Raw genomic sequence first — 24,052 nt, 5'->3', positions numbered from 1 at the left:
ATATATATATATAATATATATATATATATATTAATATATATATATATATATATATGAGTGACAAGGAAGCTACTCCCATAGAAGTATAAAACAGTATAGGGGACGAGAACCGTTGTCCCCTTGGCGGGACGCCGAGGTTATCAGCGTCAGTACATGTCAAAGTTGGCAAGTACAAAGCGATCATAAAAACGCCTTAGCTACTTGAAGCAACAGCAGCAGCAGCAGCAGCATTAGCAGCAGCTGCCCCTCGTCATAAATATCGCTGGCAGGAGGAGGACACGCCAGTCATAACCAAAAGATCCTGAAGGAAGCTCGCGCGCTTATATCCTTCCTTTAGGATATGGGGGCCCTTACGCGAGGAGATTGTGTTGGTGTGGCATTCCTGTGGGCGGGATTGTTATGCCTGTCCTTATTAGCAGGAGGAAATTGCCTGATGGAGGAGATCGAGGAGAGTAAGTCCAGGTCGATGATTGACATCGACAGGATACTGCAGATCGTGGACGACAACAACAAGAAAATGACGGCGCACTTTCATGGTGAGTGTCTCCTGAGATTCAGCCTCGTCCGTTTGCTGATTGATTGATTTATGGCTGCTAAAAATGGCGTCACGACGTGTAGGTTATTGACGCAGTTTAGTAATGTTTTTTTCCTCTCGTCTGCTATCAACATTTACTAATATTTCTATCTGATAATGTGATGATGTCAAACGACTGATGCTGCCAGTTAGATAAGTTCACATTTGCTAGAAATGTTTTTTGTTTTCTGTCTCCATCCAAATTGACTAATAATTCTTCTAGCTAATAATGGGATGAAGACGTCAACGGACGGAGAGATAATTAATAAAAGTGTGTATACTGAAAATCTATCATTATATATCAATAAACAGTGATATTTGTCAAAGCTAAAAACACAGACCTTCGAACACCTCCTCCCCAGTGTTTATATTGAAAATTCTTAACATAAACACCGAACGATGTTCGAAAGCCTTGTTTTTAACTTTGACATACAGTACAGTTTATCGATATGATTGTGAGAGCCCCAATATACAACAATCTAACCGCAACACTGTGGATTTCTTAGCAACAATAAAAGTTACAGCAACATCCAAATCGTTGCAAATAAGGAAAACAATTCTTTCAGGGGATAAAACTATTCAACCCGACTCGACATCGACCCAATCATATTGGCTGGAACTTGTTAAAGAGTGTTTGATACGTATCTAATAATAAGCCACTACTTCCAAGTAATAACGACTCTTATCAGAAAAAATAACTAGCATATACATTGGCAAATTGAACCCATCTACCCGGAAAATTAGCTTTAGAGTTAAAGTTTTTGTAAACAACTAGCAGCTATTCCATTATATGATAAGATCGTAAGGTTCATTGCATCTCAGGGGGAAAAAGACATGTACTGCCATCAATACTTATCTAGAACTATGACGAAAAGGCCATGTAAAGATAAGGATACTTAACAAGAAGAGAACGGATATCTACAGCAGACACGAGAAAAAGTATACATGAGGAAAAGTAAATGAAAAGAGCTTACACTCGCACCTGGGAGATATAAAAGTTAGATAAGACGCCAATACACGACTGCAGGAAGAGGTTTAGTAGAGATATAAATAGGAAAAAGCAGTAATAGATTATTAGACAAGATATTGTAATAAGGGGTTAGGATAAGATACAAATATATTACGATGGAAGCTGATGAGGCGAACGAACCTGTAAAACTAATTTTACAGGTTACAGAACAGAAGGACATATGAATAAGGACGAAAATATCAGTGAATGTTTTTAACGTTTACAAACAGAAGGACATACGAATCAGGACGAACATCATAATACGAATAAATAAATGTTAATAACAGTGAATATCTTAAATGCAGAATGAAGGAATGAGGCAGAACCCGACTGAAACAAAATACTAGCAGATCGAAATCTTATATAAATGAACAGAAAAATAGGAAATAGGAAATAAAAGAATATATATATAAGAGAAGGAAAAAGCTGATGTGTATGCACAAGATGAAACATGGCGTGATCCGACCATCAGCTTATTCGGGACGCGTTCAAGATTTTCCCCTCACGCATACTCGTAAGATGCAAACGTTATTTGCCTAACTTGACATAAATTAAAACGTGCTAAAATCGACGGTCAAATAACGCGTTGTTTCACCAATGAAAATTAAAATAAATACGCTGTATTTTATTATAAATAATTTTCCTGTACTGTTGAACATGCACATTATTAATGTTTTACATTTTCATTCTAATAAATAAATCGTAAATATCCTATCCTAAGATTCCTGTGTCTTTAACTCAACGGGAAACACATTTTTCAGACCCTTTTAAGCTCTACATAGACCTTTGCTACCCCTTAACAAAAACAACAACAACAACAACACAAAAACAACAACAACAACAGCAAAGTAGTTTGTAGGCTTACTTCCCGAGTAAGCGAAACATGAGCAATGTGATACCAGGATGAAAGCAAATTTGAGACACAGTTTCATTGCAATGGAATATTAATCTTGTACCCATGAAATAAAAATAGATAAATTTAGCTTCAAATCTTAAGCAACTACATATTTCAACTGGATAAACTCCCTCTAAGATACAGATCGATACACTGGGATTGCATGAACCTCCAATAGGAAAGTATACTTCGAATATACAATGAGATGTCTATATTAAATTGCTGTGTGAAGAAAGGCCATCGATGACATAAATAACCGAGAACCAGGTTTCAATTCGGGACACGAACAGGTAAACACGATTTCCCTTTCACCTGAGATAATGACAGATAAAAGTAATTAAGATATAAATTTATGAAACTACACAAAAAGGGGACATGTTACTCTTACAAAGATTTTCCTATCCATAGGTAATGCCCTGTGTCATGATACCCACGTACGAAAACGCACAGGGTTACAAGTGAAACTTATACATGAATGCGCATAAAGATTCAAAGATTCATTGATGCATATCTAAAACAGAGCTAATAATCAACCTGATATGAATGAAACATCAGACGAAAATTGGGATTCTATGAAAGAGAAGATGAAGGTTTCTAAACGGATACTCAATACGAATTGGATACACGAATAGGACGAAATAAAAGGGATTAAATGACATCAATATATTGATGAAACGTGATAGAAAACAAGTAAAAAATGTATGTGTGTGTGTGTGTGTAAAATATTGTGTATAATAACTTTAGCCTTTATTTATATATTACATCTCTTTTTATTTTGCAGAGTGGAAAAATAAAACTGAACGTTTGGTTGACGCTCTTTTGGCAAAAGAAACAGGTAAGCAATTATGTTCTACTACTAAACTGGGGCAGATCTGTCTGTCTGGATTCACACTGATCAATTTCTTTTCATCATTTTGATGCAAATAGAAACGGAGATCGTTAGCATCCATGAAGGGGAGGTTAGTTAAGCCTATTTCAGGCAAATAGCGTTCTATTTTATTTACATACTGCATATTTTTTGTTGGAGAAGAAAAAAAAATGCAAAATCAAATAAAATAAAATCTACACAATAAAGGTTGCCATGACAATTTTCAATAAGCCGTGATATTGTTATTATTATTATTATTTTATTATTATTATTATTATTATTATTATTATTATTATTATTAGTTATTATTATTAAGAACTTCTCTTCTATAATGAGTGGTGCTTGAGACAAACTGCTGTGGTCATCATACCCTGCTTACTTGAAAGAACTTACGTGCTGCTTTTATGAGCAAGAGCCCGTGCTGGCATAATAAGGTTAGCTTAATCTCGAAACAACACTTACAAGCATTTTGAATGATAACTCAAAAAGGCCCTAATGGCTGTAAACACCAACTATTCACTGAAAGGAGAATCAGTTTACACAATCATGTAATATCGTTTCAGACCCCCCAAAATAATAATAAATACATAAATAAATAAAGTCTTTCTGTTGGTGGATTGTTCATACTTCAAGTGTCCTAAAATCACTTTGTAAACTTATTAAATATATCTCGAAATAAAGTATACCATACGTAAGGAAAATACACACATATATATCAAGTATATATATACATACATAGATATAAATATATACAAACGTACACACACACACACACACACACACACATATATATATATATATATATATATATATATATATATATATATACACATACATATATTGTGTCCAACCATATATATATATATATATATATATATATAGTATATATATATATATATATATATATAGTATATATATATATATATATATATATATATATATATATATATATATAATATATATATATATATATATATATATATATATATATATATATATATATATATATATATCCATATTATATCCAGATGCCAAGTTTATAAATTTATGAAATATTGTATATCATTAATTAATTTCACACATAAGAAAAAGAACACAAACTGTTATAAAATATACATATATATATATATATAGTAGGTATATATATATATATGTATAATATGATATATATATTATATATATATATATATAGTATAATATATATATATATATATATATATATATATATATATATATATATATATATATATATATATATATATATATATATATATATATATATATATATATAATATATATATATATTATAATCCAAGATGCCAAGTTATAAATTTATGAAATATTGTATATCATAATTATTTCACACATAAGAAAAGACACAAACGTTATATATATATATATATATATATATATATATATATATATATATATATATATATATATATATATATATATGTATGTATATACATATATATATAATATATATATATATATATATATATATATATATATATATATAAAATATATATAAAAGTATTAAAGATTCTTTTCCTTACAGAATGGAAGGAGAGGACAGACGACTTACTGAGCACCCTCTATGAAAAAAGACGTAGGTAAGATAAAAAAAGAAGAAGAAAGGCCAATTATGTTTTTAATAGTTATGAATGAGTTACCGTTCGACTATCATACCAATTATCTGAAAAGAAAACGGAGAGTGGGTTGTATCTGGTTGTATCTAATACGTCATGTATGGCTGCCCGCCTCGGCGATAGAGAGAGAGAGAGAGAGAGAGAGAGAGAGAGAGAGAGAGAGAGAGAAAGTAGGATCGATTACTTTCTTCACAGTATCGGAAAAAATATATAACCAAATACAAACACAATTATATCTGAACTTTACTTGATGATTTCATGTCTATATGCTGTGTGTGTGTGTGTGAGGATCGTTATTACTTCGTCAAGGTATCGGAAAACATGTATAACCAAATACAAACATAGTACATCTGACCTTTACTTTTTTAAAGTTTTAATTAGACAAGATACGATATTATACCTTACTTATAAAATAAACACACAAGACATCACTTAGGATTATGAGATGGATATAATAATATTGCAATGACGTACGATGCAACATATCGCTCGTGTTTATATATAAATATATATATATATATATATATATATATATATATATATATATATATTATACATGAAATGGATAATAATATTATTGCAATGACATACGATGCAACATATATATATATATATATATATATATATATATATATATATATGTATATATATATAAATAAATGTTGCATCGTATGTCATTGCAATAATATTATTATCCATTTCATGTATATATATATATATATATATATATATATATATATATATATATATATATATATATATAATATATATATATATATATATATATAAACACAAATGAAATCACTAAGGATTTACTAAATAAAAACATATTTTTATAACTGGTAAAGAACCTTCATTGCCATTGATGTAGGTGCCCCAGAACCGACGTTTACGATAAAATAAATAAATAAATAAATAAATAAAATAAATAAATTACTAATAAACAAAGAATAACAATTGCACGCGAATTCCTCTGTTCATTCACGACTGTCTCACGGTCATGCGTATTAGGCTGCGACACTATCTCATGCACTTGGCATGTCATGCGTTAAATGTGACACACATACCAATGAGGATGATCTGGTAAGAACCAAACTTTAATTATCAACACATTCCTCGACTGACTACCGCTCAGTTAGGAATGGAACACAATATCTAGTCCCAAGGCCAAGTGATGGGATTTACGGGATAATTCAGAGGTTGACAGGAAGCAGTTGCACTATGAACCAACTGTTAGATGAGGGTGGAAAGTAAGACGGACGTAAGGGGATACGGACGGAGGTACAGTAAAAAGAGTGACAGGGGCTGCTCGCTGCAGCAACGAACATTAAGTAATGCACACTGTGCACCGCTTGAGGTGCACTGTCGGGCACTAGCCCTCCACGGAGACTGTTTACTTAGTTATAGCATGTGATGTTGTACGAGCATCGCAATCTTGAATTCAAGATGGCGTTGGTACGAGTGGGTAACTTATTCCTTTTGTTAAGTTTCTATTCCATGGAGAGAGAGAGAGAAGAGAGAGAGAGAGAGAGAGAGGAGAGAGAGAGAGAGAGACTACTTAGTCAAGGCTTCCCCAAACACAAACACACACGTTCAACTAACAAATACGCATCGAGTTCGCAGCTTTTTTTTTAGTCGAGCACGTAAATAATTTCCCTGGAAGCGAGAGAGAGAGAGAGAGAGAGAGAGAGAGAGAGAGAGAGAGAGAGAGAGAGAGCTTGTGTGTGTTAAATGCCTAACGATAAATTTCCAGAGATGACTGACTGCCTGGAAAGTTGTTTCCAGCTGTGTACTGTTCGCCATTAGTGTCCCTGTTTGATTTTACCAGAAATAGGCAGTAAATGCGTAAAATCTAAATAGATATAGTCATATGTTCGCGTAAATCATTGCATCACGAATTACTGCATCACAACAGCATCAGAAAACACCTTCCTTTTAGGTTATCGCTATACGTTGAAGTTATTAGCTTACATTGCTTTTGTTGATTATTATTTGAATTTGGCCTCTGCAGATACCTTGTGTTCTACAACAAACCTTTTATATTTTTCAGAATGGAAAAATCGCACAGAGGACTTCATCAACACGCTACTGGAGAAAGACGCAAGTAAAAACTAAATAAGTGACACACGCATATACATACACACACACACACACACACACACACACACACACACATATATATATATATATATATATATATATATATATATATATATATATATATATATAAATAACTGAATCACGAAAATATACCTGAGTAAAGGATAGGTAGTGGAAAGGCCTAGCCGCACTCTATTGCTTCTCTTACCTTCGTGGCATTTGTCTTTATATATATATATATATATATATATATATATATATATATATATATATATATATATATATATATATTATATATATATATATATATATACATATATATATATATATATATATATATATATTATATATATATATATAAACACTTAGACAAATAACTGCCCCATTTCAAGGACAACTCAAGTATATATGAGCATGAAAACTCACACAGGCATTAAGCAACACAACATTAAAGTCTACAGCAACAGCAATAATTCCACAGAGGAGAGAGGGAGAGCTATCAGTCACTATCGCTTTCATATCATGTGAAATATTGCTCTTAACTCAGAAGGCTGATTCAAGATTTCCAAGTGATAATACCTGATCATTTCAACAGGTTGGAGGAACGGAACGAAACAGCTCGTCGACATTTTGCAACCGAAGGAAACGGGTAAGGAGCCTTTGCAGTATTATTATTTTTATTATTATTATTATTATTATTATTTTTTTTTTGTTGCTCTATCACAGTCCTCCAATTCGACTAAGTGGTATTTATAGATTGGGGTTCCGGGTTGCATCCTGCCTCCTTAGGAGTCCATCACTTTTCTTACTATGTGTGCCGTTTCTAGGATCACACTCTTCTGCATGAGTCCTGGAGCTACTTCAGCCTCTAGTTTTTCTAGATTCCTTTTCAGGGATCTTGGGATCGTGCCTAGTGCTCCTATGATTATGGGTATGATTTCCACTGGCATATCCCATATCCTTCTTATTTCTATTTTCAGATCTTGATACTTATCCATTTTTTCCCTCTCTTTCTCTTCAACTCTGGTGTCCCATGGTATTGCGACATCAATGAGTGATACTTTCTTTTTGACTTTGTCAATCAACGTCACGTCTGGTCTGTTTGCACGTATCACCCTATCCGTTCTGATACCATAGTCCCAGAGGATCTTTGCCTGATCGTTTTCTATCACTCCCTCAGGTTGGTGCTCGTACCACTTATTACTGCAAGGTAGCTGATGTTTCTTGCACAGGCTCCAGTGGAGGGCTTTTGCCACTGAATCATGCCTCTTTTTGTACTGGTTCTGTGCAAGTGCCGGGCATTCGCTTGCCATGTGGTTTATGGTTTCATTTTTCGTATTGAACTTCCTACATATGGGAGAGATGTTATTTCCGTCTATCGTTCTTTGAACATATCTGGTTCGTAGGGCCTGATCTTGTGCCGCTGTCATCATTCCTTCAGTTTCCTTCTTTAGCTCTCCCCTCTGTAGCCATTGCCATGTGTCATCGCTGGCTAGTTCTTTAGTCTGTCTCATGTATTGTCCGTGCATTGGTTTGTTGTGCTAGTCCTCTGTTCTGTCTGTCATTCTCCTGTCTCTGTATATTTCTGGGTCTTCGTCTACTTTTATTAGTCCTTCTTCCCATGCACTCTTTAGCCACTCGTCTTCACTGGTTTTCAGATATTGCCCCAGTGCTCTGTTCTCGATGTTGACGCAGTCCTCTATACTTAGTAGTCCTCTCCGTCCTTCCTTTCGTGTTATGTATAGTCTGTCCGTATTTGCTCTTGGGTGTAGTGCTTTGTGTATTGTCATATGTTTCCTGGTTTTCTGATCTATGCTGCGGAGTTCTGCCTTCGTCCATTCCACTATTCCTGCGCTGTATCTGATTACTGGAGCTGCCCAAGTGTTTATGGCTTTTATCATATTTCCGGCGTTGAGTTTTGACTTGAGTATCGCCTTGAGTCTCTGCATATATTCTTTCCTGATCGTGTCCTTCATCTCTTGGTGTTTTATATCCCCTCCTTCCATTATTCCCAGGTATTTGTATCCAGTCTCATCTATGTGTTTGATGTTGCTCCCATTATTATTATCATTATTATTATTATTATTATTTTGTTGATTTAATGGCAGTTTCAACGGACTATTCATATACAGGGTCTTTTCAATTCTCCTGATAATTCGTATCTCTGACTCAGGTAGTAGGTGGTTGAATAGCATTTCAGTATTCATATTTGTCATAATTAGGACATTTGTCAAAAAATATTTTATAAAAATAATATTTTATTATCATATATTTTGCTTATATGTCTTTTGATGGGTATAGAAATCAAGAGAGATATAAGCAAAGTATAAAATAATAATAAAATATTTGTTGATAAAATATTTTTGACAAATGTCATAATCGTGACAAATGTAAATATTTGAATTCTATTTGAGTTAGAAAAACGAATTATCAGAACTGAAAAGACCCTGTATAAGATTAATTCGTTGAAAACTGCCATTATTTTCGACAAAACATGTATCAAAGAAGGTCTGCTCCCTGCATATTATTATTATTTCAATAGACGAAACCTATTCACACGGACCAAGGAATTCAAGCTTCCAAAGAATGTTGATTTCAACCTCACACTGCCAAAGACCCCATGACACTGCGACAGTAACTGATCATGATACAGAGCCAGTGTTTTTTCACGGCCTTGGGACAGGCGCGAACCCGCGACATCTGTGCGGCGTGCCACAACGCTAGCGACCATGCCAGCGGACCAGCTAAAAGGGTTATTTTGCTTACGAAAACGAGGTAGAAGATAATACAAGTCATCCACGCAAACAATTATTTTATTAAGTTTTCATACAAGATTTGAGTCAGTTCCTTGATGATATAGGATATACGTTCAAAATATATATTTGTTTTCGAAGTGTCACTCGTCAAAATATATCGCCTTATCACACAATGATCTCCTCGAGCTTACTGTAAAATGAGCATGAGCAACTACGTACAAATCTGAACCTACAAAAACTCCAACGAACGACAACATTTGACGTAACTAGATAGAAGATAGCGATGACAAAACAAGCAAAAATGATGATAATCACCACGAATGCTTTTTTTCTTTCTTATTTCTTATTATTTCTTTAATTCTCGTAATCTTTCGATTGCAACATTCGATACCTCAGGCTGAGGCAACGATCACCGAAGACACTTAAACGAAGGTCAAATTGTCTGCAACACTTTTTTCATTGAAGTTAAAATTGCCAATAACACCAAAATGAGACCGAGACCTACTGATGTGACAGGCAGGCATCATCCTCCTTGACTCTCTCTCTCTCTCTCTTTCATTTCCATTGACCTGAAAGTCTTAAATCTTACTTTTTTATTTCCTATTTTTCCAGCGTGTACGAACGTCACGGAATCCCTCGTCACTACCATTCTGGACAAAGAATCAGGTAATGTGTCCTCAGGGAATCAGGTAATGTGTCCTCAGGGATAAGAATTCTTTTTACGTGCGAGGGTTGTCCTAGGATGGCATGTCATTCAATGTCAAAAGACTTAATTTTAGCCCCTTTATGACATGCAAAGTGCATATCAAAAATCTTAGTGTAAATGTAAATAGAATTCCTATTACAACATTCTATATATATATATATATATATATATATATTATATATATATATATATATATATATATATATATATATATATATATATATATATATATATATATATATATATATATATATATATCAACGAAAAGGCAGTTTATTGTAGTATTCCAAACTAGAGCAGATTTATGTATTTATTTTGATTTTATCTTTCGTCAATAATTTCTTTTACAGCTGGGTACACAGATGTCTGTTTTCAGCGAACGTGAAGCTAGCATTATCTTTCATATTTTTGTTTTGTTTTTGTTTACTTTTTACCACAATTTACAACAGAATGACGCCGCCATAAGTATCCCAGTATGATAACTCCCTTTGCAGAGACTTATCAAGGCATAATAATATAAGAATTATATAAAAATTGGACATCTTTCCTTATTTCTTTTGCTGGTTAACACCTATCTCAAAACAGTTCAAAACCAAATATATGAATATACTTAATATATAGGTATCTAATTTGTTTTTAATAGCTTTTTTAAACTGCAATATATATATATATATATATATAATATATATATATATATATATATATATATATATATACATATATTTAATACCTGTCGTAATATATATATATATATATATATATATATATAATATATATATATATATAATATATATATATATATATATATATATATATATATATATATATATATATATATATATATATATTAGGGAAGTCCATTTATTACATTATATATCTCTTGATAATTATTCTTAGCGAATTTATATCGACAGCAAAACCTGTTTCTATTAACTTTAATTCACCATTTTCGCGCTTTTTGTTTTTTTTTTAAAAGTTGTTTTGCTTTATCTGAGCATTTGGCGCTAAATAACACGTGCTTAATCTTCGAAATGCGTGTTCAACTCATTATCTCACCATGAAACCTATTTTACTGACCCGTCAAAGATAATCCTCGCCAAATGTGGACCGTAGTAACTTTGCTCGTGTTAGGTGTAATGCGTTATGTCAAAATAAATAGATAAATAAAATAAATAACTAAATAAATAAAATAAAAAACCATGTAAATCGATAAATGTACCTTCTATAATGGAAATGTTCGAATAAGCAGTACGAAAAATAAAAAAAAAATAAAATAAATAAATATATAAATAAATAGATAAATAAATAAATGAACAAACAGGTAGACCGATAAATGTACCTTCTATAATGGAAATGTTCGAATAAGCAGTGCGACAAAAAAAAAAAGTAAATATATAAATATGTTCGAATGAGCTGTACTACAAAAAATATAAAAATTAATAAAATAAAATAAATAAATAAATAAATAGAATGAAAATACATGTAGATAGATGAATGTACCTTCTATAATGGAAATGTTCGAATGAGCAGAACGACAAAAAAAAAACAATAAAATAAAATAAATAAATAAATAAATAAATGAAAAACATGTAGATAGATAAATGTATCTCCTATAGTGGAAATGTTCGAATGAGCAGTATGACAAAAAATAAAAATGCTAAAATTACGAGCTGAAATGACCAAAAACAGTCTTGTTTGAATTCAGCTGTTAAAAACAACCTGACAAGAATAAGGACACTGATACTAGTTTTTTTTATGTCATGCACCCTTCCAAAATGACAATGGCTAATTGCTATTTATTTAAGAAATTTATTTATTTATTTAAGTAATTGGTTAAGGAATACGAGGCATCTTAAGTTGACACTTTTTTTTATCTCTCTTGAATGTAACCCAATTCAGTTGCATAACATCATCTCATTATGCCAGGAGTCACTTTTTTTATTTTTATTTTTCAAGTTGTGTTTATCTCATTATGAAGGCGCCTGTCGGTGCCAGCACTTCAATAATACCTTAACCTTGGATACTGAAATGATATCTCTCTCTCTCTCTCTCTCTTGAATATTTAAAAATTTACGGAGAAGTCTCTCTTTCTCTCTAATGAATAGCTTAACTTATCTAGCAGTCTATCTCTTTCTCTCTCAAAACTATTCCAAACGAATATTTTAAAAACTTATTTAGCAGTTTCTCTCCCTCTCTGTCTCATGAATACTAAATAATTATTTAGATTTAGAAATTTATTTAGAAGTTTCCCTCTCTCTAATGAAAAGCTTAACTTATCTAGCAGTCTCTCTCTCTCAAAAAAAAATATTCAAATACTTATTTAGCAGTTGCTCTCTCTCTCTCTCTCACGAATATATTAAAAACGTATTAACAGTCTCTCTATCTCTCATGAATATTAAAAAATCTATTTAGAAGTCTCTCTCTCAGGAATATTTTAACTTATTTAGCAGTCTCTCTCTCTCTCTCTCTCTCTCTCTCTCTCTCTCTCTCTCTCTCTCTTCTCTCTCTCTCTTAAAAATATTTTAAAACTTATTTAGTAGTCTCTCTCTCTCTGTCTATATATATATATATATATATATATATATATATGTATATAAATATATATATATATATCTATATATATATATATACATGTGTATATGTATATATAGTAATATATATATATATATATATATACACATATATATACACATGTATATCTCAAAATTATTTCAAAACTATTTAGCAGTCTCTCTCTCTCTCTCTCTCTCTCTCTCTCTCTCAAAAATATCTTAAAATTTATTTAGCAACCCCTCTCTCTCTCTCTCTCTCTAAACCACTGCGTGTCCAAACGGTCGTCTCATCCATTTCCACTACCCTGGCACCCCATAATACTCAACCTTACCCTCCACCCATTCAACCTCTGCTCCCTCATCCAGCCCAAAATAGGGTCAACCAAAGATGACCTCTAGCCGTCAACCAGTCAACCAAACCCCTCAATCTCTCTCTCTTCTTCCCTTCAGACAGAGGCGTCGACACCAACCCCTCATCTCCATCACTTCATCTCGCACTCTCTCTCTCTCTCTCTCTCTCTCTCTCTCTCTCTCTCTCTCTCTCTTCTTCATCTTTCTTACCTCAGTAGGAAAGATAAACATCTCTTTTCAAGGTGAATGAATAATACGAGTTTTCTCACTTTTTTTTTTTGCCATATTTTTTCGAGTTACCTCACTTTTTTTGCCTTATTTTTTCGAGTTACCTCACTTTTTTTGCCTTATTTTTTCGAGTTACCTCACTTTTTTTGCCTTATTTTCTCTCTTTGCCTCAATTTTATCCCTCAGTTTCTCTTTGTCACTTTTTTTGTCTCATTTTCTCTTTTACTTCCACTTTTTTTCCTCATTTTCTGGAGTTACCTTACTTTTTTTTGTCTCATTTTCTCTCTTTGACTCACTTTTTTTTGTCTCATTTCCTCTTTTACTCATACTTTCTTTACTCATTTTCTCGAGATACCTCACTTTTGTGGCCTCATTTTCTTTCTCTGCCTCACTTTTTTTTTTTTCGTTCCTCAAAGTCTCTCTTTGCCTCACTTGTTTTTGCTTCATTTTCTCTCTGACTCCCACTTTTTTCCCCTCATTTTCTCGAGTTACCTCACTTTTTTTGCCTCATTTTCTCTCTGCCTCACTATTTTTTCCCTCATTTTCTCTTTGCCTCACTTTTTTTGTTTCAGTTCCTCTCGTAGTCCCACTTTCTTGCCTCAATTTCTCTCTTCGCCTCACTTTTTTTGTCTTATTTTCTCTCTGTGCCTCACTTTTTTATATCTCACTTTCTCTCTCTGACTCATATTTTTGCATCATTTTCTTTCTTTGCCTAATTTATTTTTTTACCTCATTTTCTCACTCTTTCCTTTTTTTTTTTTTTTTTGGCAGAATGGGTCACGCGAAGCGAAACTCTGATCCAAGACACAGACAACCTGAAGAAGCTAGTCAGGGGACTCCTCTTCAGGGAAGCAGGTGAGGAGGAGGAGGAGGAGGAGGAGGAGGAGGAGGAGGAGGAAGTGATACGGTGGTGGTTTGAGGCTTTCCTCGTCGAGGTCAGTAGGTCGATGTTGGGTAGTTGTTTGTTTCATATTATAAAAATAAAATATAAACACAAAGAACGAAAGACGACATAAAGAGAAATTAGACTTAGCTATGTGCGCCACATAGAATAATTAATTTATCACGAACGTCAAATGTCAACTTTGTAAGCAAAGTTATTAAGTCAATATAATAAAATAAATAAAGGTAAATTAGACTGATTAAATGTGGCACATCTAACCTTGGAGTCTATCACCGGTTCGATTTATCAAACACCTTGAAGATCAACTTATAAAGTTATAAAGTAAATATAATAGATAAATAGACACTCATGCATACACTTGCTTGACCATTTAAAGAAAGCGTAAACCATACCTGACCTGTCAAAATCTGGCTTTCCAAATAACAGGATATATAGTTTTGACAACCTATTTCTCAGACTGAGAAAGATACCCATTTTTTTGACAGGAGTGGATAGAAAACTATAGCAATTCAACTTCCCACGAAAATGCAAAATGTCACACCACGAAATTTACTAAAATCATATTCGTTAATAACTCAATAACTGATGGTGGAGCAGTAGTAAAAATAATCATATTAGCTATTCTCAGGCTTTCCATCTCATTGGTTACCTAGTGAGCAAAATTCTCAAGAAAGATGATGCAGTAAATAACATTCATTTCACAGTCATGATATATAAAACTCTCAGCCGGCCGTGGTGGCCTGTGTTGTTGCGGTGCCAGATGTACGATCATGGCTATCTTTCACCTTAAATAAAATATAAATTACTGAGGTTAGAGGGCTGCAATTTGGTATGCTTGATGATTGGAGGGTGGATGATCAACATACCAATTTGCAGCCCTCTAGCCTCAGCAGTTTTCAAGATCTGAGGGTGGACAGAAAATGCGCGGGCGGACAGAAAAATGAGTAGTAGCCACCTCGACAATTTTCATTTACAGCACGTAAACAAAAGTTTCCATTTTTTCCATAAACAGGAGGTAAAATCCTACTACAGAATTACAGCAATATTCTTTCTTACCATCATTCTGTACAATGGAACGAATCTAGGATCTACATCAATTTTCGAAGCATTGCGTGACCTCACCACCACCACAGTGAAATTCTTTGTACGTCGATCACAACCGATAAAAAAAAAAAAAAAAAAAAAAAAAAAAAAGGAGATTGGGTAGAGAACCTCGCAGGCAAAAGGCTTCACTGGTAATCCTCCTTTATCTGTTGGAAAAGATTCTTGTAATTTTGTTGCACGCATCGGCAGTTTCTTTTGGACAGGTGTGTTTGAGGGTGTGTGTGTGTGTGTGTGTGTGTGTGTGCGTGTGTGTGTGTGTAAGAGGAGAGGGGGAGACATTAAAATATGGAAATAGTCACATTCTGGATAAATACATAATTATGAATCTGTCCTACTGTGAAACTAACATTTTGGACAAATACATGATAAATTAATCTACCCTGCGAAACAATAATATTTTACAAATACATACAAATGAATGTGTCCTACTATGAAACGATAACATTTTGGACAAAAAACATAATAAATGAACCTGCCCTACTGTGAAACAATAACATTTTGGACAAAAACATAATAAATGAACCTGCCCTACTATGAAACAATAACATTTTGGACAAAAACATAATAAATGAACCTGCCCTACTATGAAACAATAACATTTTGGACAAAAACATAATAAATGAACCTGCCCTTCTATGAAACAATAACATTCTGGACAAATACACAACAAATGAAGCTATCCTACCTACACCCCAACATTCATACACATAATATGTTCTTCCATGCTTTAAGAACACACAGACAGTCAGACAGACATACACACAAAAACCAAGCATGTGCGTGCATTCAAGGATCATATATATACTTCCAAGGCATCTTGCAAAACGTAACGTATCATTACAGATCCTCGAAGTATCGGAGAAATTGATCCTCAGTGAATTAAAATCTGATTTCAGAGTCCAAGAAGAAACTGGTAGCTCTCACGACAATGGTGAGGAATCTGCTGACGTTTTCTGGAGGTAATTATACTTGTTGTTGTTGTTGTTGCAAATTTTTTGTGTTGTTTTTAATTTGTTGCTGATGTTTTTTATTAAGCTTGCTTTATGCCCGCACGGGCTTCTTGCTCACAGAACAGCCCGTTAAAAAATTATACTAATGTTCGTTCTTCATAAAATAAAATTTTTTGTTATTGATACATAAATATTGGCAATGGGACCTCTATGACGTCATTCAGCGCCGAAAGAGAAATTGAGATTGACTGATTGATTGATTTACAGATTTTAGGCATTCAGGGTAATTATAATTATGTTGTTCTCGTCCGCAAAATTCAGTTATTGGAACTGGAATATAACATGTAAGCCGTAAGCCAGGCGCTGGGACCTATGAGGTCATTCGGCGCTGACAGGGAAACTGACAGTTAAAAGGTTTGATAGGTGTAACAGAGGGAAAACGAAAGCAAGACGGAAGAAAGCGAATATGCGAATACGAACGGAGGTACAGTAAAAGGAATGAAATGGGTTGCAGCTAGGGGCCGTGGGAACGCCGCAGAGAACCGTAAGTAAAATGCCTACAGTGCACCACTTGAGGTACACTGACGGCACTTTGTCCCAACGGGAATTTTTCAATTTTAGCTGAAATGTCGTCTGGATTTCATTATTAAAATATAGGATACGGTGACTGTCCAAGCATTCCGTTATAGAACAGTTAGGACCCTTTTTTGTTTATAACGGTCAGTGAGACGGGCAAGGTCATGCCAACTTCTTGCCCAGACCGGTAGGAAACGAGAATAATTGAAGAAATGCTTCAAGTTTCAAAAAACAAACAAACTGGGGGTGAACCCATGAAGATAAATGCTTGCAATCACTTTCTTATGCAGTATTTTGAAGCCAATAAGATTAATTACACATCCGAAGGTCAGTTATCTGGATAATTTTGGTCACGACAGCTAATCAGTCATAACTATGCCGGAAGAATGGATTGCTTGTTTGCCTGCGAACGGTAAAGTAATACAGTTGATATTCCAAGGATATTAAATGTGCTATCTATTCATGATAAAGAGCTAACCGAATATCTCCAAAGTCGATTTTTTTTTATTTTATTTCATTTAGGACCTACTTTTAAATAAATTCCCTTTCAGAGTCAACGATTTATGCCAAATCTGTCAACAGGATTTGCAGAATATTACTCGTCATTTTATCATGGTTTTGCCTAGAAAAATACATCCGTAATGTTATAACATTATATCAAGACCTCATCTTAGGAAAAAAAACCATTTCATTTCTTTTTAACTAATGACCTGACCAGCGTTGAAGAACTATAGATCTTTACAACCAGGCCATATCTCTACCTTAGGTTTCGTGTAGAAATAGTTCTGTCATATTTCCACGCAAACTTAGACCTGTAATGTATAATTTTAGATCTCATTTGTTGCAAGCTCTTTATCATGAATAGATATATATATTAGAGGAGTAATTATTTTCAGAAAATGACGGTAGAAGTATATTCTACACGGAACCAAAGGATGCTTATGGACTGAATTTAAAGATCAACAGTTCATCAAAGCTGGTTAGACTTTTATCGAACAAGAAATCAAATTATTGTGCTTTTCCGTGCATGATAAAGACCTGCTACAAGATGAGGTTAAACATTGTACATCACCGGTGTAATTTTGCCGGTTATCCAACCAGAAACCAAACTATTGTGCTTTTTCGTGCATAATAAACATCTGGTACAAGATGAGTTTTGATATTGTACACCTCAGGTGTAGTTTTGCCGGTAAAACCATCGTAAAACCTCTTGATTTCTTGTTAAATAACGCCCAAAACATCTTCGAAGACTCATTGACCTTATTCCTATCACCCCACCCGGTAAAACCAACAACAAAACTCTCTCTTCAGTGGCTCGATGCGAGGCGCCCTTCAAAGTGGTCCCTTACGTGGGCTGCATCTTTTTGGACAAAGTCGGTTCCACCTGGGAAGAGGGGCGTGTCAGGTGCAACCTGCTGGAAGCTGACATCTTCATAGCCGAGACGGCCAGGCAGTTCCTCCAGTTGTCGCGACATTACAAGAACAATGATCCTGGAAGTGAGTACAGAGATTGTACTTGACTTTTTTTTTTCCTTTTAAATCTTCAGCTGAGAACCCTTATGGACAGTTCCAACAGACTATGGAACCCAAGAGGGTTCTCATTGGAAATCAGCCTGCAGAGAGAGAGAGAGAGAGAGAGAGAGAGAGAGAGAGAGAGAGAGAGAGAGAGAGAGAGAGAGAGAGAGAGAGACTCATCAACGTTGGCTTAAATAGTTGTTGTGTTACAAGATAAATGAAGATTATCTCAAACTGTTAGAGAGAGAGAGAGAGAGAGAGAGAGAGAGAGAGAGAGAGAGAGAGAGAGAGAGGTTACAGGAAACAAGGTGATAAATATATAAATAATAAGGAACAGAACAAAAAGTTTTTATTACATAATGGTTGCATGGCATTAAAATAATGTAGTAGGTATTAGGCAAGAAATACAGATATAGTTATTGACAGTAACTGACGGTAACTACAGGTTTGAATTAAATCGATCAAGTCAAGAATGTTGTGTTGAATATTTAAGTCGTTTTAGTGACAACCTTTTCCTGAAACCAAATTTCTCAGCAGTCTAAAGTTGCAACTAAATAATTGTGAACGAAGTTCACCAATACACCAATAAAACTTTTGGTCAATAGAAGGACCCCATGCCAGTACAAGGCTGGCTAAATCTAGATGGGCTGGTTGCGAAGGCCTCTATCTTAATTTCTAAGTGGTTTGTGTACTAAAACAATCTTTCTTTTCAATTTCTAAAACTTATTGTCAAATACAGGGCCATGACACTGAAGGCCCTTGAACTCTAAATGTTTCTAAGTGGTTTGTGTACTAAAACATTCTTTTTTTATTTCTGTAACTTATTGTCAAAAAATACAAGCTACATGACACTAAATGCCCTTGAATTCTGCCTCTAAATGTTTCTAAGTGACTTGTGTACTAAAAATTTTTTTTTTTAATTTCTAAAACTTATTGTCATAAAATACAAGCCATATGACACCAAATGCCCTTGAATTCTGCCTCTAAATGCTTAATTTTCAACCTTTTACTTCAGACACAGACATCTGGGTGGGCGTCAAAGGCGGCCTGTGGCTCAACGGCCGCGAACCCGACAAGGAGGAATGGATTCCAGGCGACCCAGACGACGGCACCGCGGGCTGCGGTCACCTGGAAGCCTGGAGTCGCTGGAACAACACGCCGAGGAGATTCCTTCTCAGTGATCACATGTGCAGTGGCAAGGCTTGGACTGTTTGCCATAAGAGGCCTTGATGTTTATTTTAAGCTTGTATGCCCAGGGTAGTTAAGTTCAAAGGTCCCACGTTGTTCCAGTTGTCATGGAAATTCTGGAAGGCTGTCCACAATTTTATTATCATTACTATTATTATAATAAATATTATTATTATTATTACTATTCTGGCGAACCCTATTCATCTGTAACGATCCCACAGTGAATTCCAAAGGTGTTTTGTTGTTCCAGTCGTCACAGAAACTTTACTGCAGGTATTTCATGAAGGTCTGGAAGGCTGTCTACACTTTTTTTTTTTTTTTTTTTTTTTTTTTATTATTATTATAATTTTTTAGGTGAACCATATTAATTTGTAACAGTCCCACAACTGGTATCTCAGGGGTACTGAAGTCCAAAGGTGTTATGTTGTTCCAGTCGTCACAGAAACTTTACTGCAGGTATTCCATGAAGGTCTGGAAGGCTGTCTACACTTTTATTATTATTATTCTGGCGAACTCTATTCATTTGTAACAATCCCATAACTGGTACCTCAAGGGTATTTAAGTCCAAAGGTTCCATGTTATTCCAGTTGCCACAGAAACATGAAGGTCTAGAAGATTGGCCAAAATTTTATTATTATTATTTTTTAGGTGAAACCTTATTCATTTGCAACAAGCCCCACCAGTGGGCCACTGACTTGGAATCCAAGATTCCAAAGGGTATGGTGGTCATTTGAAAGTTCATTCTAGTTGCGACCTCATGCGACTATTCCCGTATTCCCGTTGTCACAAGGTGGACTCCCAGTAATAAGAAATCTGCAGTTACGGAATAGTACTTGGCTCTAAATGTCAGATACTGCAACCAACGAATAAATGGCAACTAAGAACGCAAATACGTTTCCAGACATCATGCTACAACTACTTAATATTCATAATGAAACATATGCGTGTTGAGGTACATGATCAAATTGTATGAATTACTTATGAATTTTTCAGGACATGATATCCCATTATGATGAATGTAATTGAATGTCTTTGAAAATGTGAATATACACTATACTGTATATTTATCATGCTGCCTGTCTTCAAAATGTGAATATACTGCACCGAGTATTTATGATTGTATTTATCTCATTATTTGTGCTTGATATAAATAAGATTCATAAACTATAAACAAACCACCCCCGCCCTTTTGACATTGTCAAAGAAACTATAGACAGCTGTCACTAGATCTGTATACTTTAAAACTGTACGAATTCAATTGAGTATACATTAAAACACAAGATTTACTGGACATTTTTTTAAATACCCGTGTAGTATAATCAGTAAATACAATGGCAAAAATTCGTGTTACTTTCAAATAAATAATAAATACTCACGTAGTATCATAAATTAATAAAAAAACACATTTTATCATGTTACTTTCATATACATAATAAATAATCCAAAAGCAATAATTTTCATGTTACTTTCAAATCAATAATAAATATCTAAGTAGCATCATCATCATGCATAGGCAACAATTCGTTGCAATAATACTCACGTTGCTTTGAAAGAAATAATGAATTCTTATATAGTATTACAAGTAAATACAAAGGCAATCATTCACATGTTACGTTCATCTAAATAATAAATACTCATGTATTATTATCAGTACAAACGTAACTAGAACTCCGTTGCAACAATCCTCATGTTACCTTTTAAAACCTTTAAATATCCTCATGTTACCTTTAAATAAACAAACAGAAGAACTATAAGTATGCAAGCCTTCCCCCCTTCTTTAAGGAAAGAGAAAGCGTGTAGCTGAGTCGAGGAAGACGAGAACACTTCTTTTAAAAAACTAGAGACGCGACCCATGACCCAATCAACATCAATTACCGGACGGCAGATTCGTTTCGATAAAAAAAAAAATTATAATTTCCCCCATGAGTCAAGGAGACGCTCCTCGCAGCCTTTCAAGGAATGCAATTGCAAGCAGGTGGCTGCTTGTGACTCTAACCCCCTCTGCCCGGGGTCACCCCAATAACCACCCCGCCTACCCTTCTAGGGGGCATTGGAGTGTGTGGCCATTCTCGTATTCTCGTTCGGTGTGGCCAAAGATGCAACTTGTTCTACGCGGTGGTCTGGTTTGTTTTTTGTCTGTTTTTATTTGTGTATGTGTGAGGTGAGAAATTTTATGTGTATATATATATATATATATATATATATATATATATATATATATAATATATATATATATAATATATATACATTTATGATATCAGCGAATAACACAGGAAAATTACAGACAGAAGGTCGGTACCAATCTCTTTATCCAGTCATTTTCCTGTGGTATTCGATTATATGATGAAGTTACGTGCATCTACTGTGATGTTTTAGGCATATATATATATATATTATATATATATATATATATATATATATATATATATATATATATACGTATATATATAGTGCTACATAGGACGCAGATGGTAAACTAAACGTATATATTTAGCCTCACACAGTTCCCTTTCGTAAATAACCAATCTATTAGTAGACCTTATGATAATGCTATATATATGTATATATACGAAAAATAAATTAATAAGCTTTTTAAATTACTATAGACATCATCGGTATCTATATGAGAAAATAAAGATGGTCACCAGTCAGGCACTAGCTACCAGACAACTGCAGAATAAAAAAAATTATATATATAATACTATATTATCTGATACTATATATCTATATAGAATATATATATATATATATATATATATATATATATTATATATATAGATATATATATATATATCATATATACACACACACACACTGGAATTTCAGGTCATTGACCCCTGTTATATTATTCAACTCCTGAATAATATAATAAGTGTATATCTTAGTTTAACCAGACCACTGAGCTGATTAACAGCTTTCCTACTGGGCTGGCCCGAAGGATTAAGCTAATTTTAACGTGGCTAGGAACCAATTGCTTACCTAGCAACGCGGCCTACTACAGCTTACTGCTGGATCCGAACCACATTATTTCGAGAAATGAATTTCTAATCTCCAGAAATACATTCCTCTGATTCCACGTTGGCAGAGCAGGGAATCGAACTCGGGACTACCGAAACGGTAGGTGAGCACGTAGCCCACTCGACCAATGGGGAACTGAAAAAATCAGTCATTGTTGAAAATTAACGTAGTGATCGACCAATCTCACTAGATAGACTAAAAGCAGCCAGGCCACTGGAACTAAACTACTTAATTGGCTAACAGGTAAAAAAAATATATATATAAAAAAATAAATAAAAATAAAAAAGAGATGGCGCAACATATCGCCACTTAATCCTCACGATCAATAATAATCAAGAACAGGTTAGTCAACACATAATTACCAATTATCTGGATTCATTCGACAGAGAGAGAGAGAGAGAGAGAGAGAGAGAGAGAGAGAGAGAGAATCTCATTAACATCAAGAATGGATAATTGTGCTACAAGAGAGAGAGAGAGAGAGAGAAACTCATCAACATTGGCTTAGTTAGTTGTGCTATAAGATAAATGAACATTATCACGAGCTGAGAGAGAGAGAGAGAGAGAGAGAGACCTTACCTTACATCTTGTTCGGGTTGCCCCAGGTCCCTCAGTGTGAGGCACCTCTAATGTCTACCAGAGAGTTGCTAGTACATCTTCCGGTATATTTTGCATCTTCCAATCTTGGATGGTCTGGGATGCAGCTTAGATATTTGTCGAGCTTATTCTTAAACACATCTACGCTCACTCCTGATATGTTCCTCAGATGAGCTGGCAACGCACTGAATAGACGCTGCATTATCGATGCTGGTGCGTAGTGGATTAATGTCCTGTGTGCTTTCCTTATTTTTCCTGGTATAGTTTTGGGCACTATTAATCTACCTCTGCTTGCTCTTTCTGATATTTTTAGCTCCATGATATTTTCTGCTATTCCTTCTATCTGTTTCCATACCTGAATTATCATGTAGCGTTCTCTTCTCCTTTCTAGACTATATAATTTTAAGGATTGTAGTCTATCCCAGTAGTCAAGGTCCTTACCTTAACTTCTTCTATTCCAGCTGTAAAGGACCTTTGTACACTCTATATTAGTGCAACATCCTTTTGATAGTGTG

At 34.2% G+C, this 24,052-nt stretch overlaps 2 protein-coding genes across 2 annotated transcripts in view; one reads left to right on the top strand and one right to left on the bottom strand.

The window, feature by feature from the left end:
• Window positions 1-24,052, bottom strand: part of LOC135197716 (N-acetylated-alpha-linked acidic dipeptidase 2-like) — a 142,661-nt gene that overhangs the window by 62,136 nt on the left and 56,473 nt on the right. The window lies entirely within an intron of this gene.
• Window positions 124-21,212, top strand: LOC135197627 (uncharacterized). Its single transcript, XM_064224649.1, has 10 exons — window positions 124-536; window positions 3,260-3,313; window positions 4,905-4,955; window positions 7,046-7,099; window positions 7,691-7,744; window positions 10,464-10,517; window positions 14,460-14,543; window positions 16,593-16,655; window positions 18,534-18,719; window positions 19,753-21,212. Exons 1-10 carry the CDS (start codon window positions 341-343, stop codon window positions 19,965-19,967), a joined length of 1,011 nt encoding a protein of 336 aa, XP_064080719.1. The 5' UTR covers window positions 124-340; the 3' UTR covers window positions 19,968-21,212.

Source organism: Macrobrachium nipponense, chromosome 21 (genome assembly GCF_015104395.2).
Source record: "Macrobrachium nipponense isolate FS-2020 chromosome 21, ASM1510439v2, whole genome shotgun sequence".
Lineage (NCBI taxonomy): Eukaryota > Metazoa > Arthropoda > Malacostraca > Decapoda > Palaemonidae > Macrobrachium > Macrobrachium nipponense.
Note: the sequence above shows the minus strand (reverse complement) of the source record. Positions and strands in the feature narration are given on the sequence as shown.

Coding starts and splice junctions, on each gene's coding strand:
- LOC135197627 (XM_064224649.1), top strand. CDS start 341: ATGGGGGCCCTTACGCGAGGAGATTGTGTTGGTGTGGCATTCCTGTGG. Junction 10,518..14,459: donor CATTCTGGACAAAGAATCAG/GTAATGTGTCCT, acceptor TTTTTTTGGCAG/AATGGGTCACGCGAAGCGAA. Junction 18,720..19,752: donor CAAGAACAATGATCCTGGAA/GTGAGTACAGAG, acceptor CTTTTACTTCAG/ACACAGACATCTGGGTGGGC.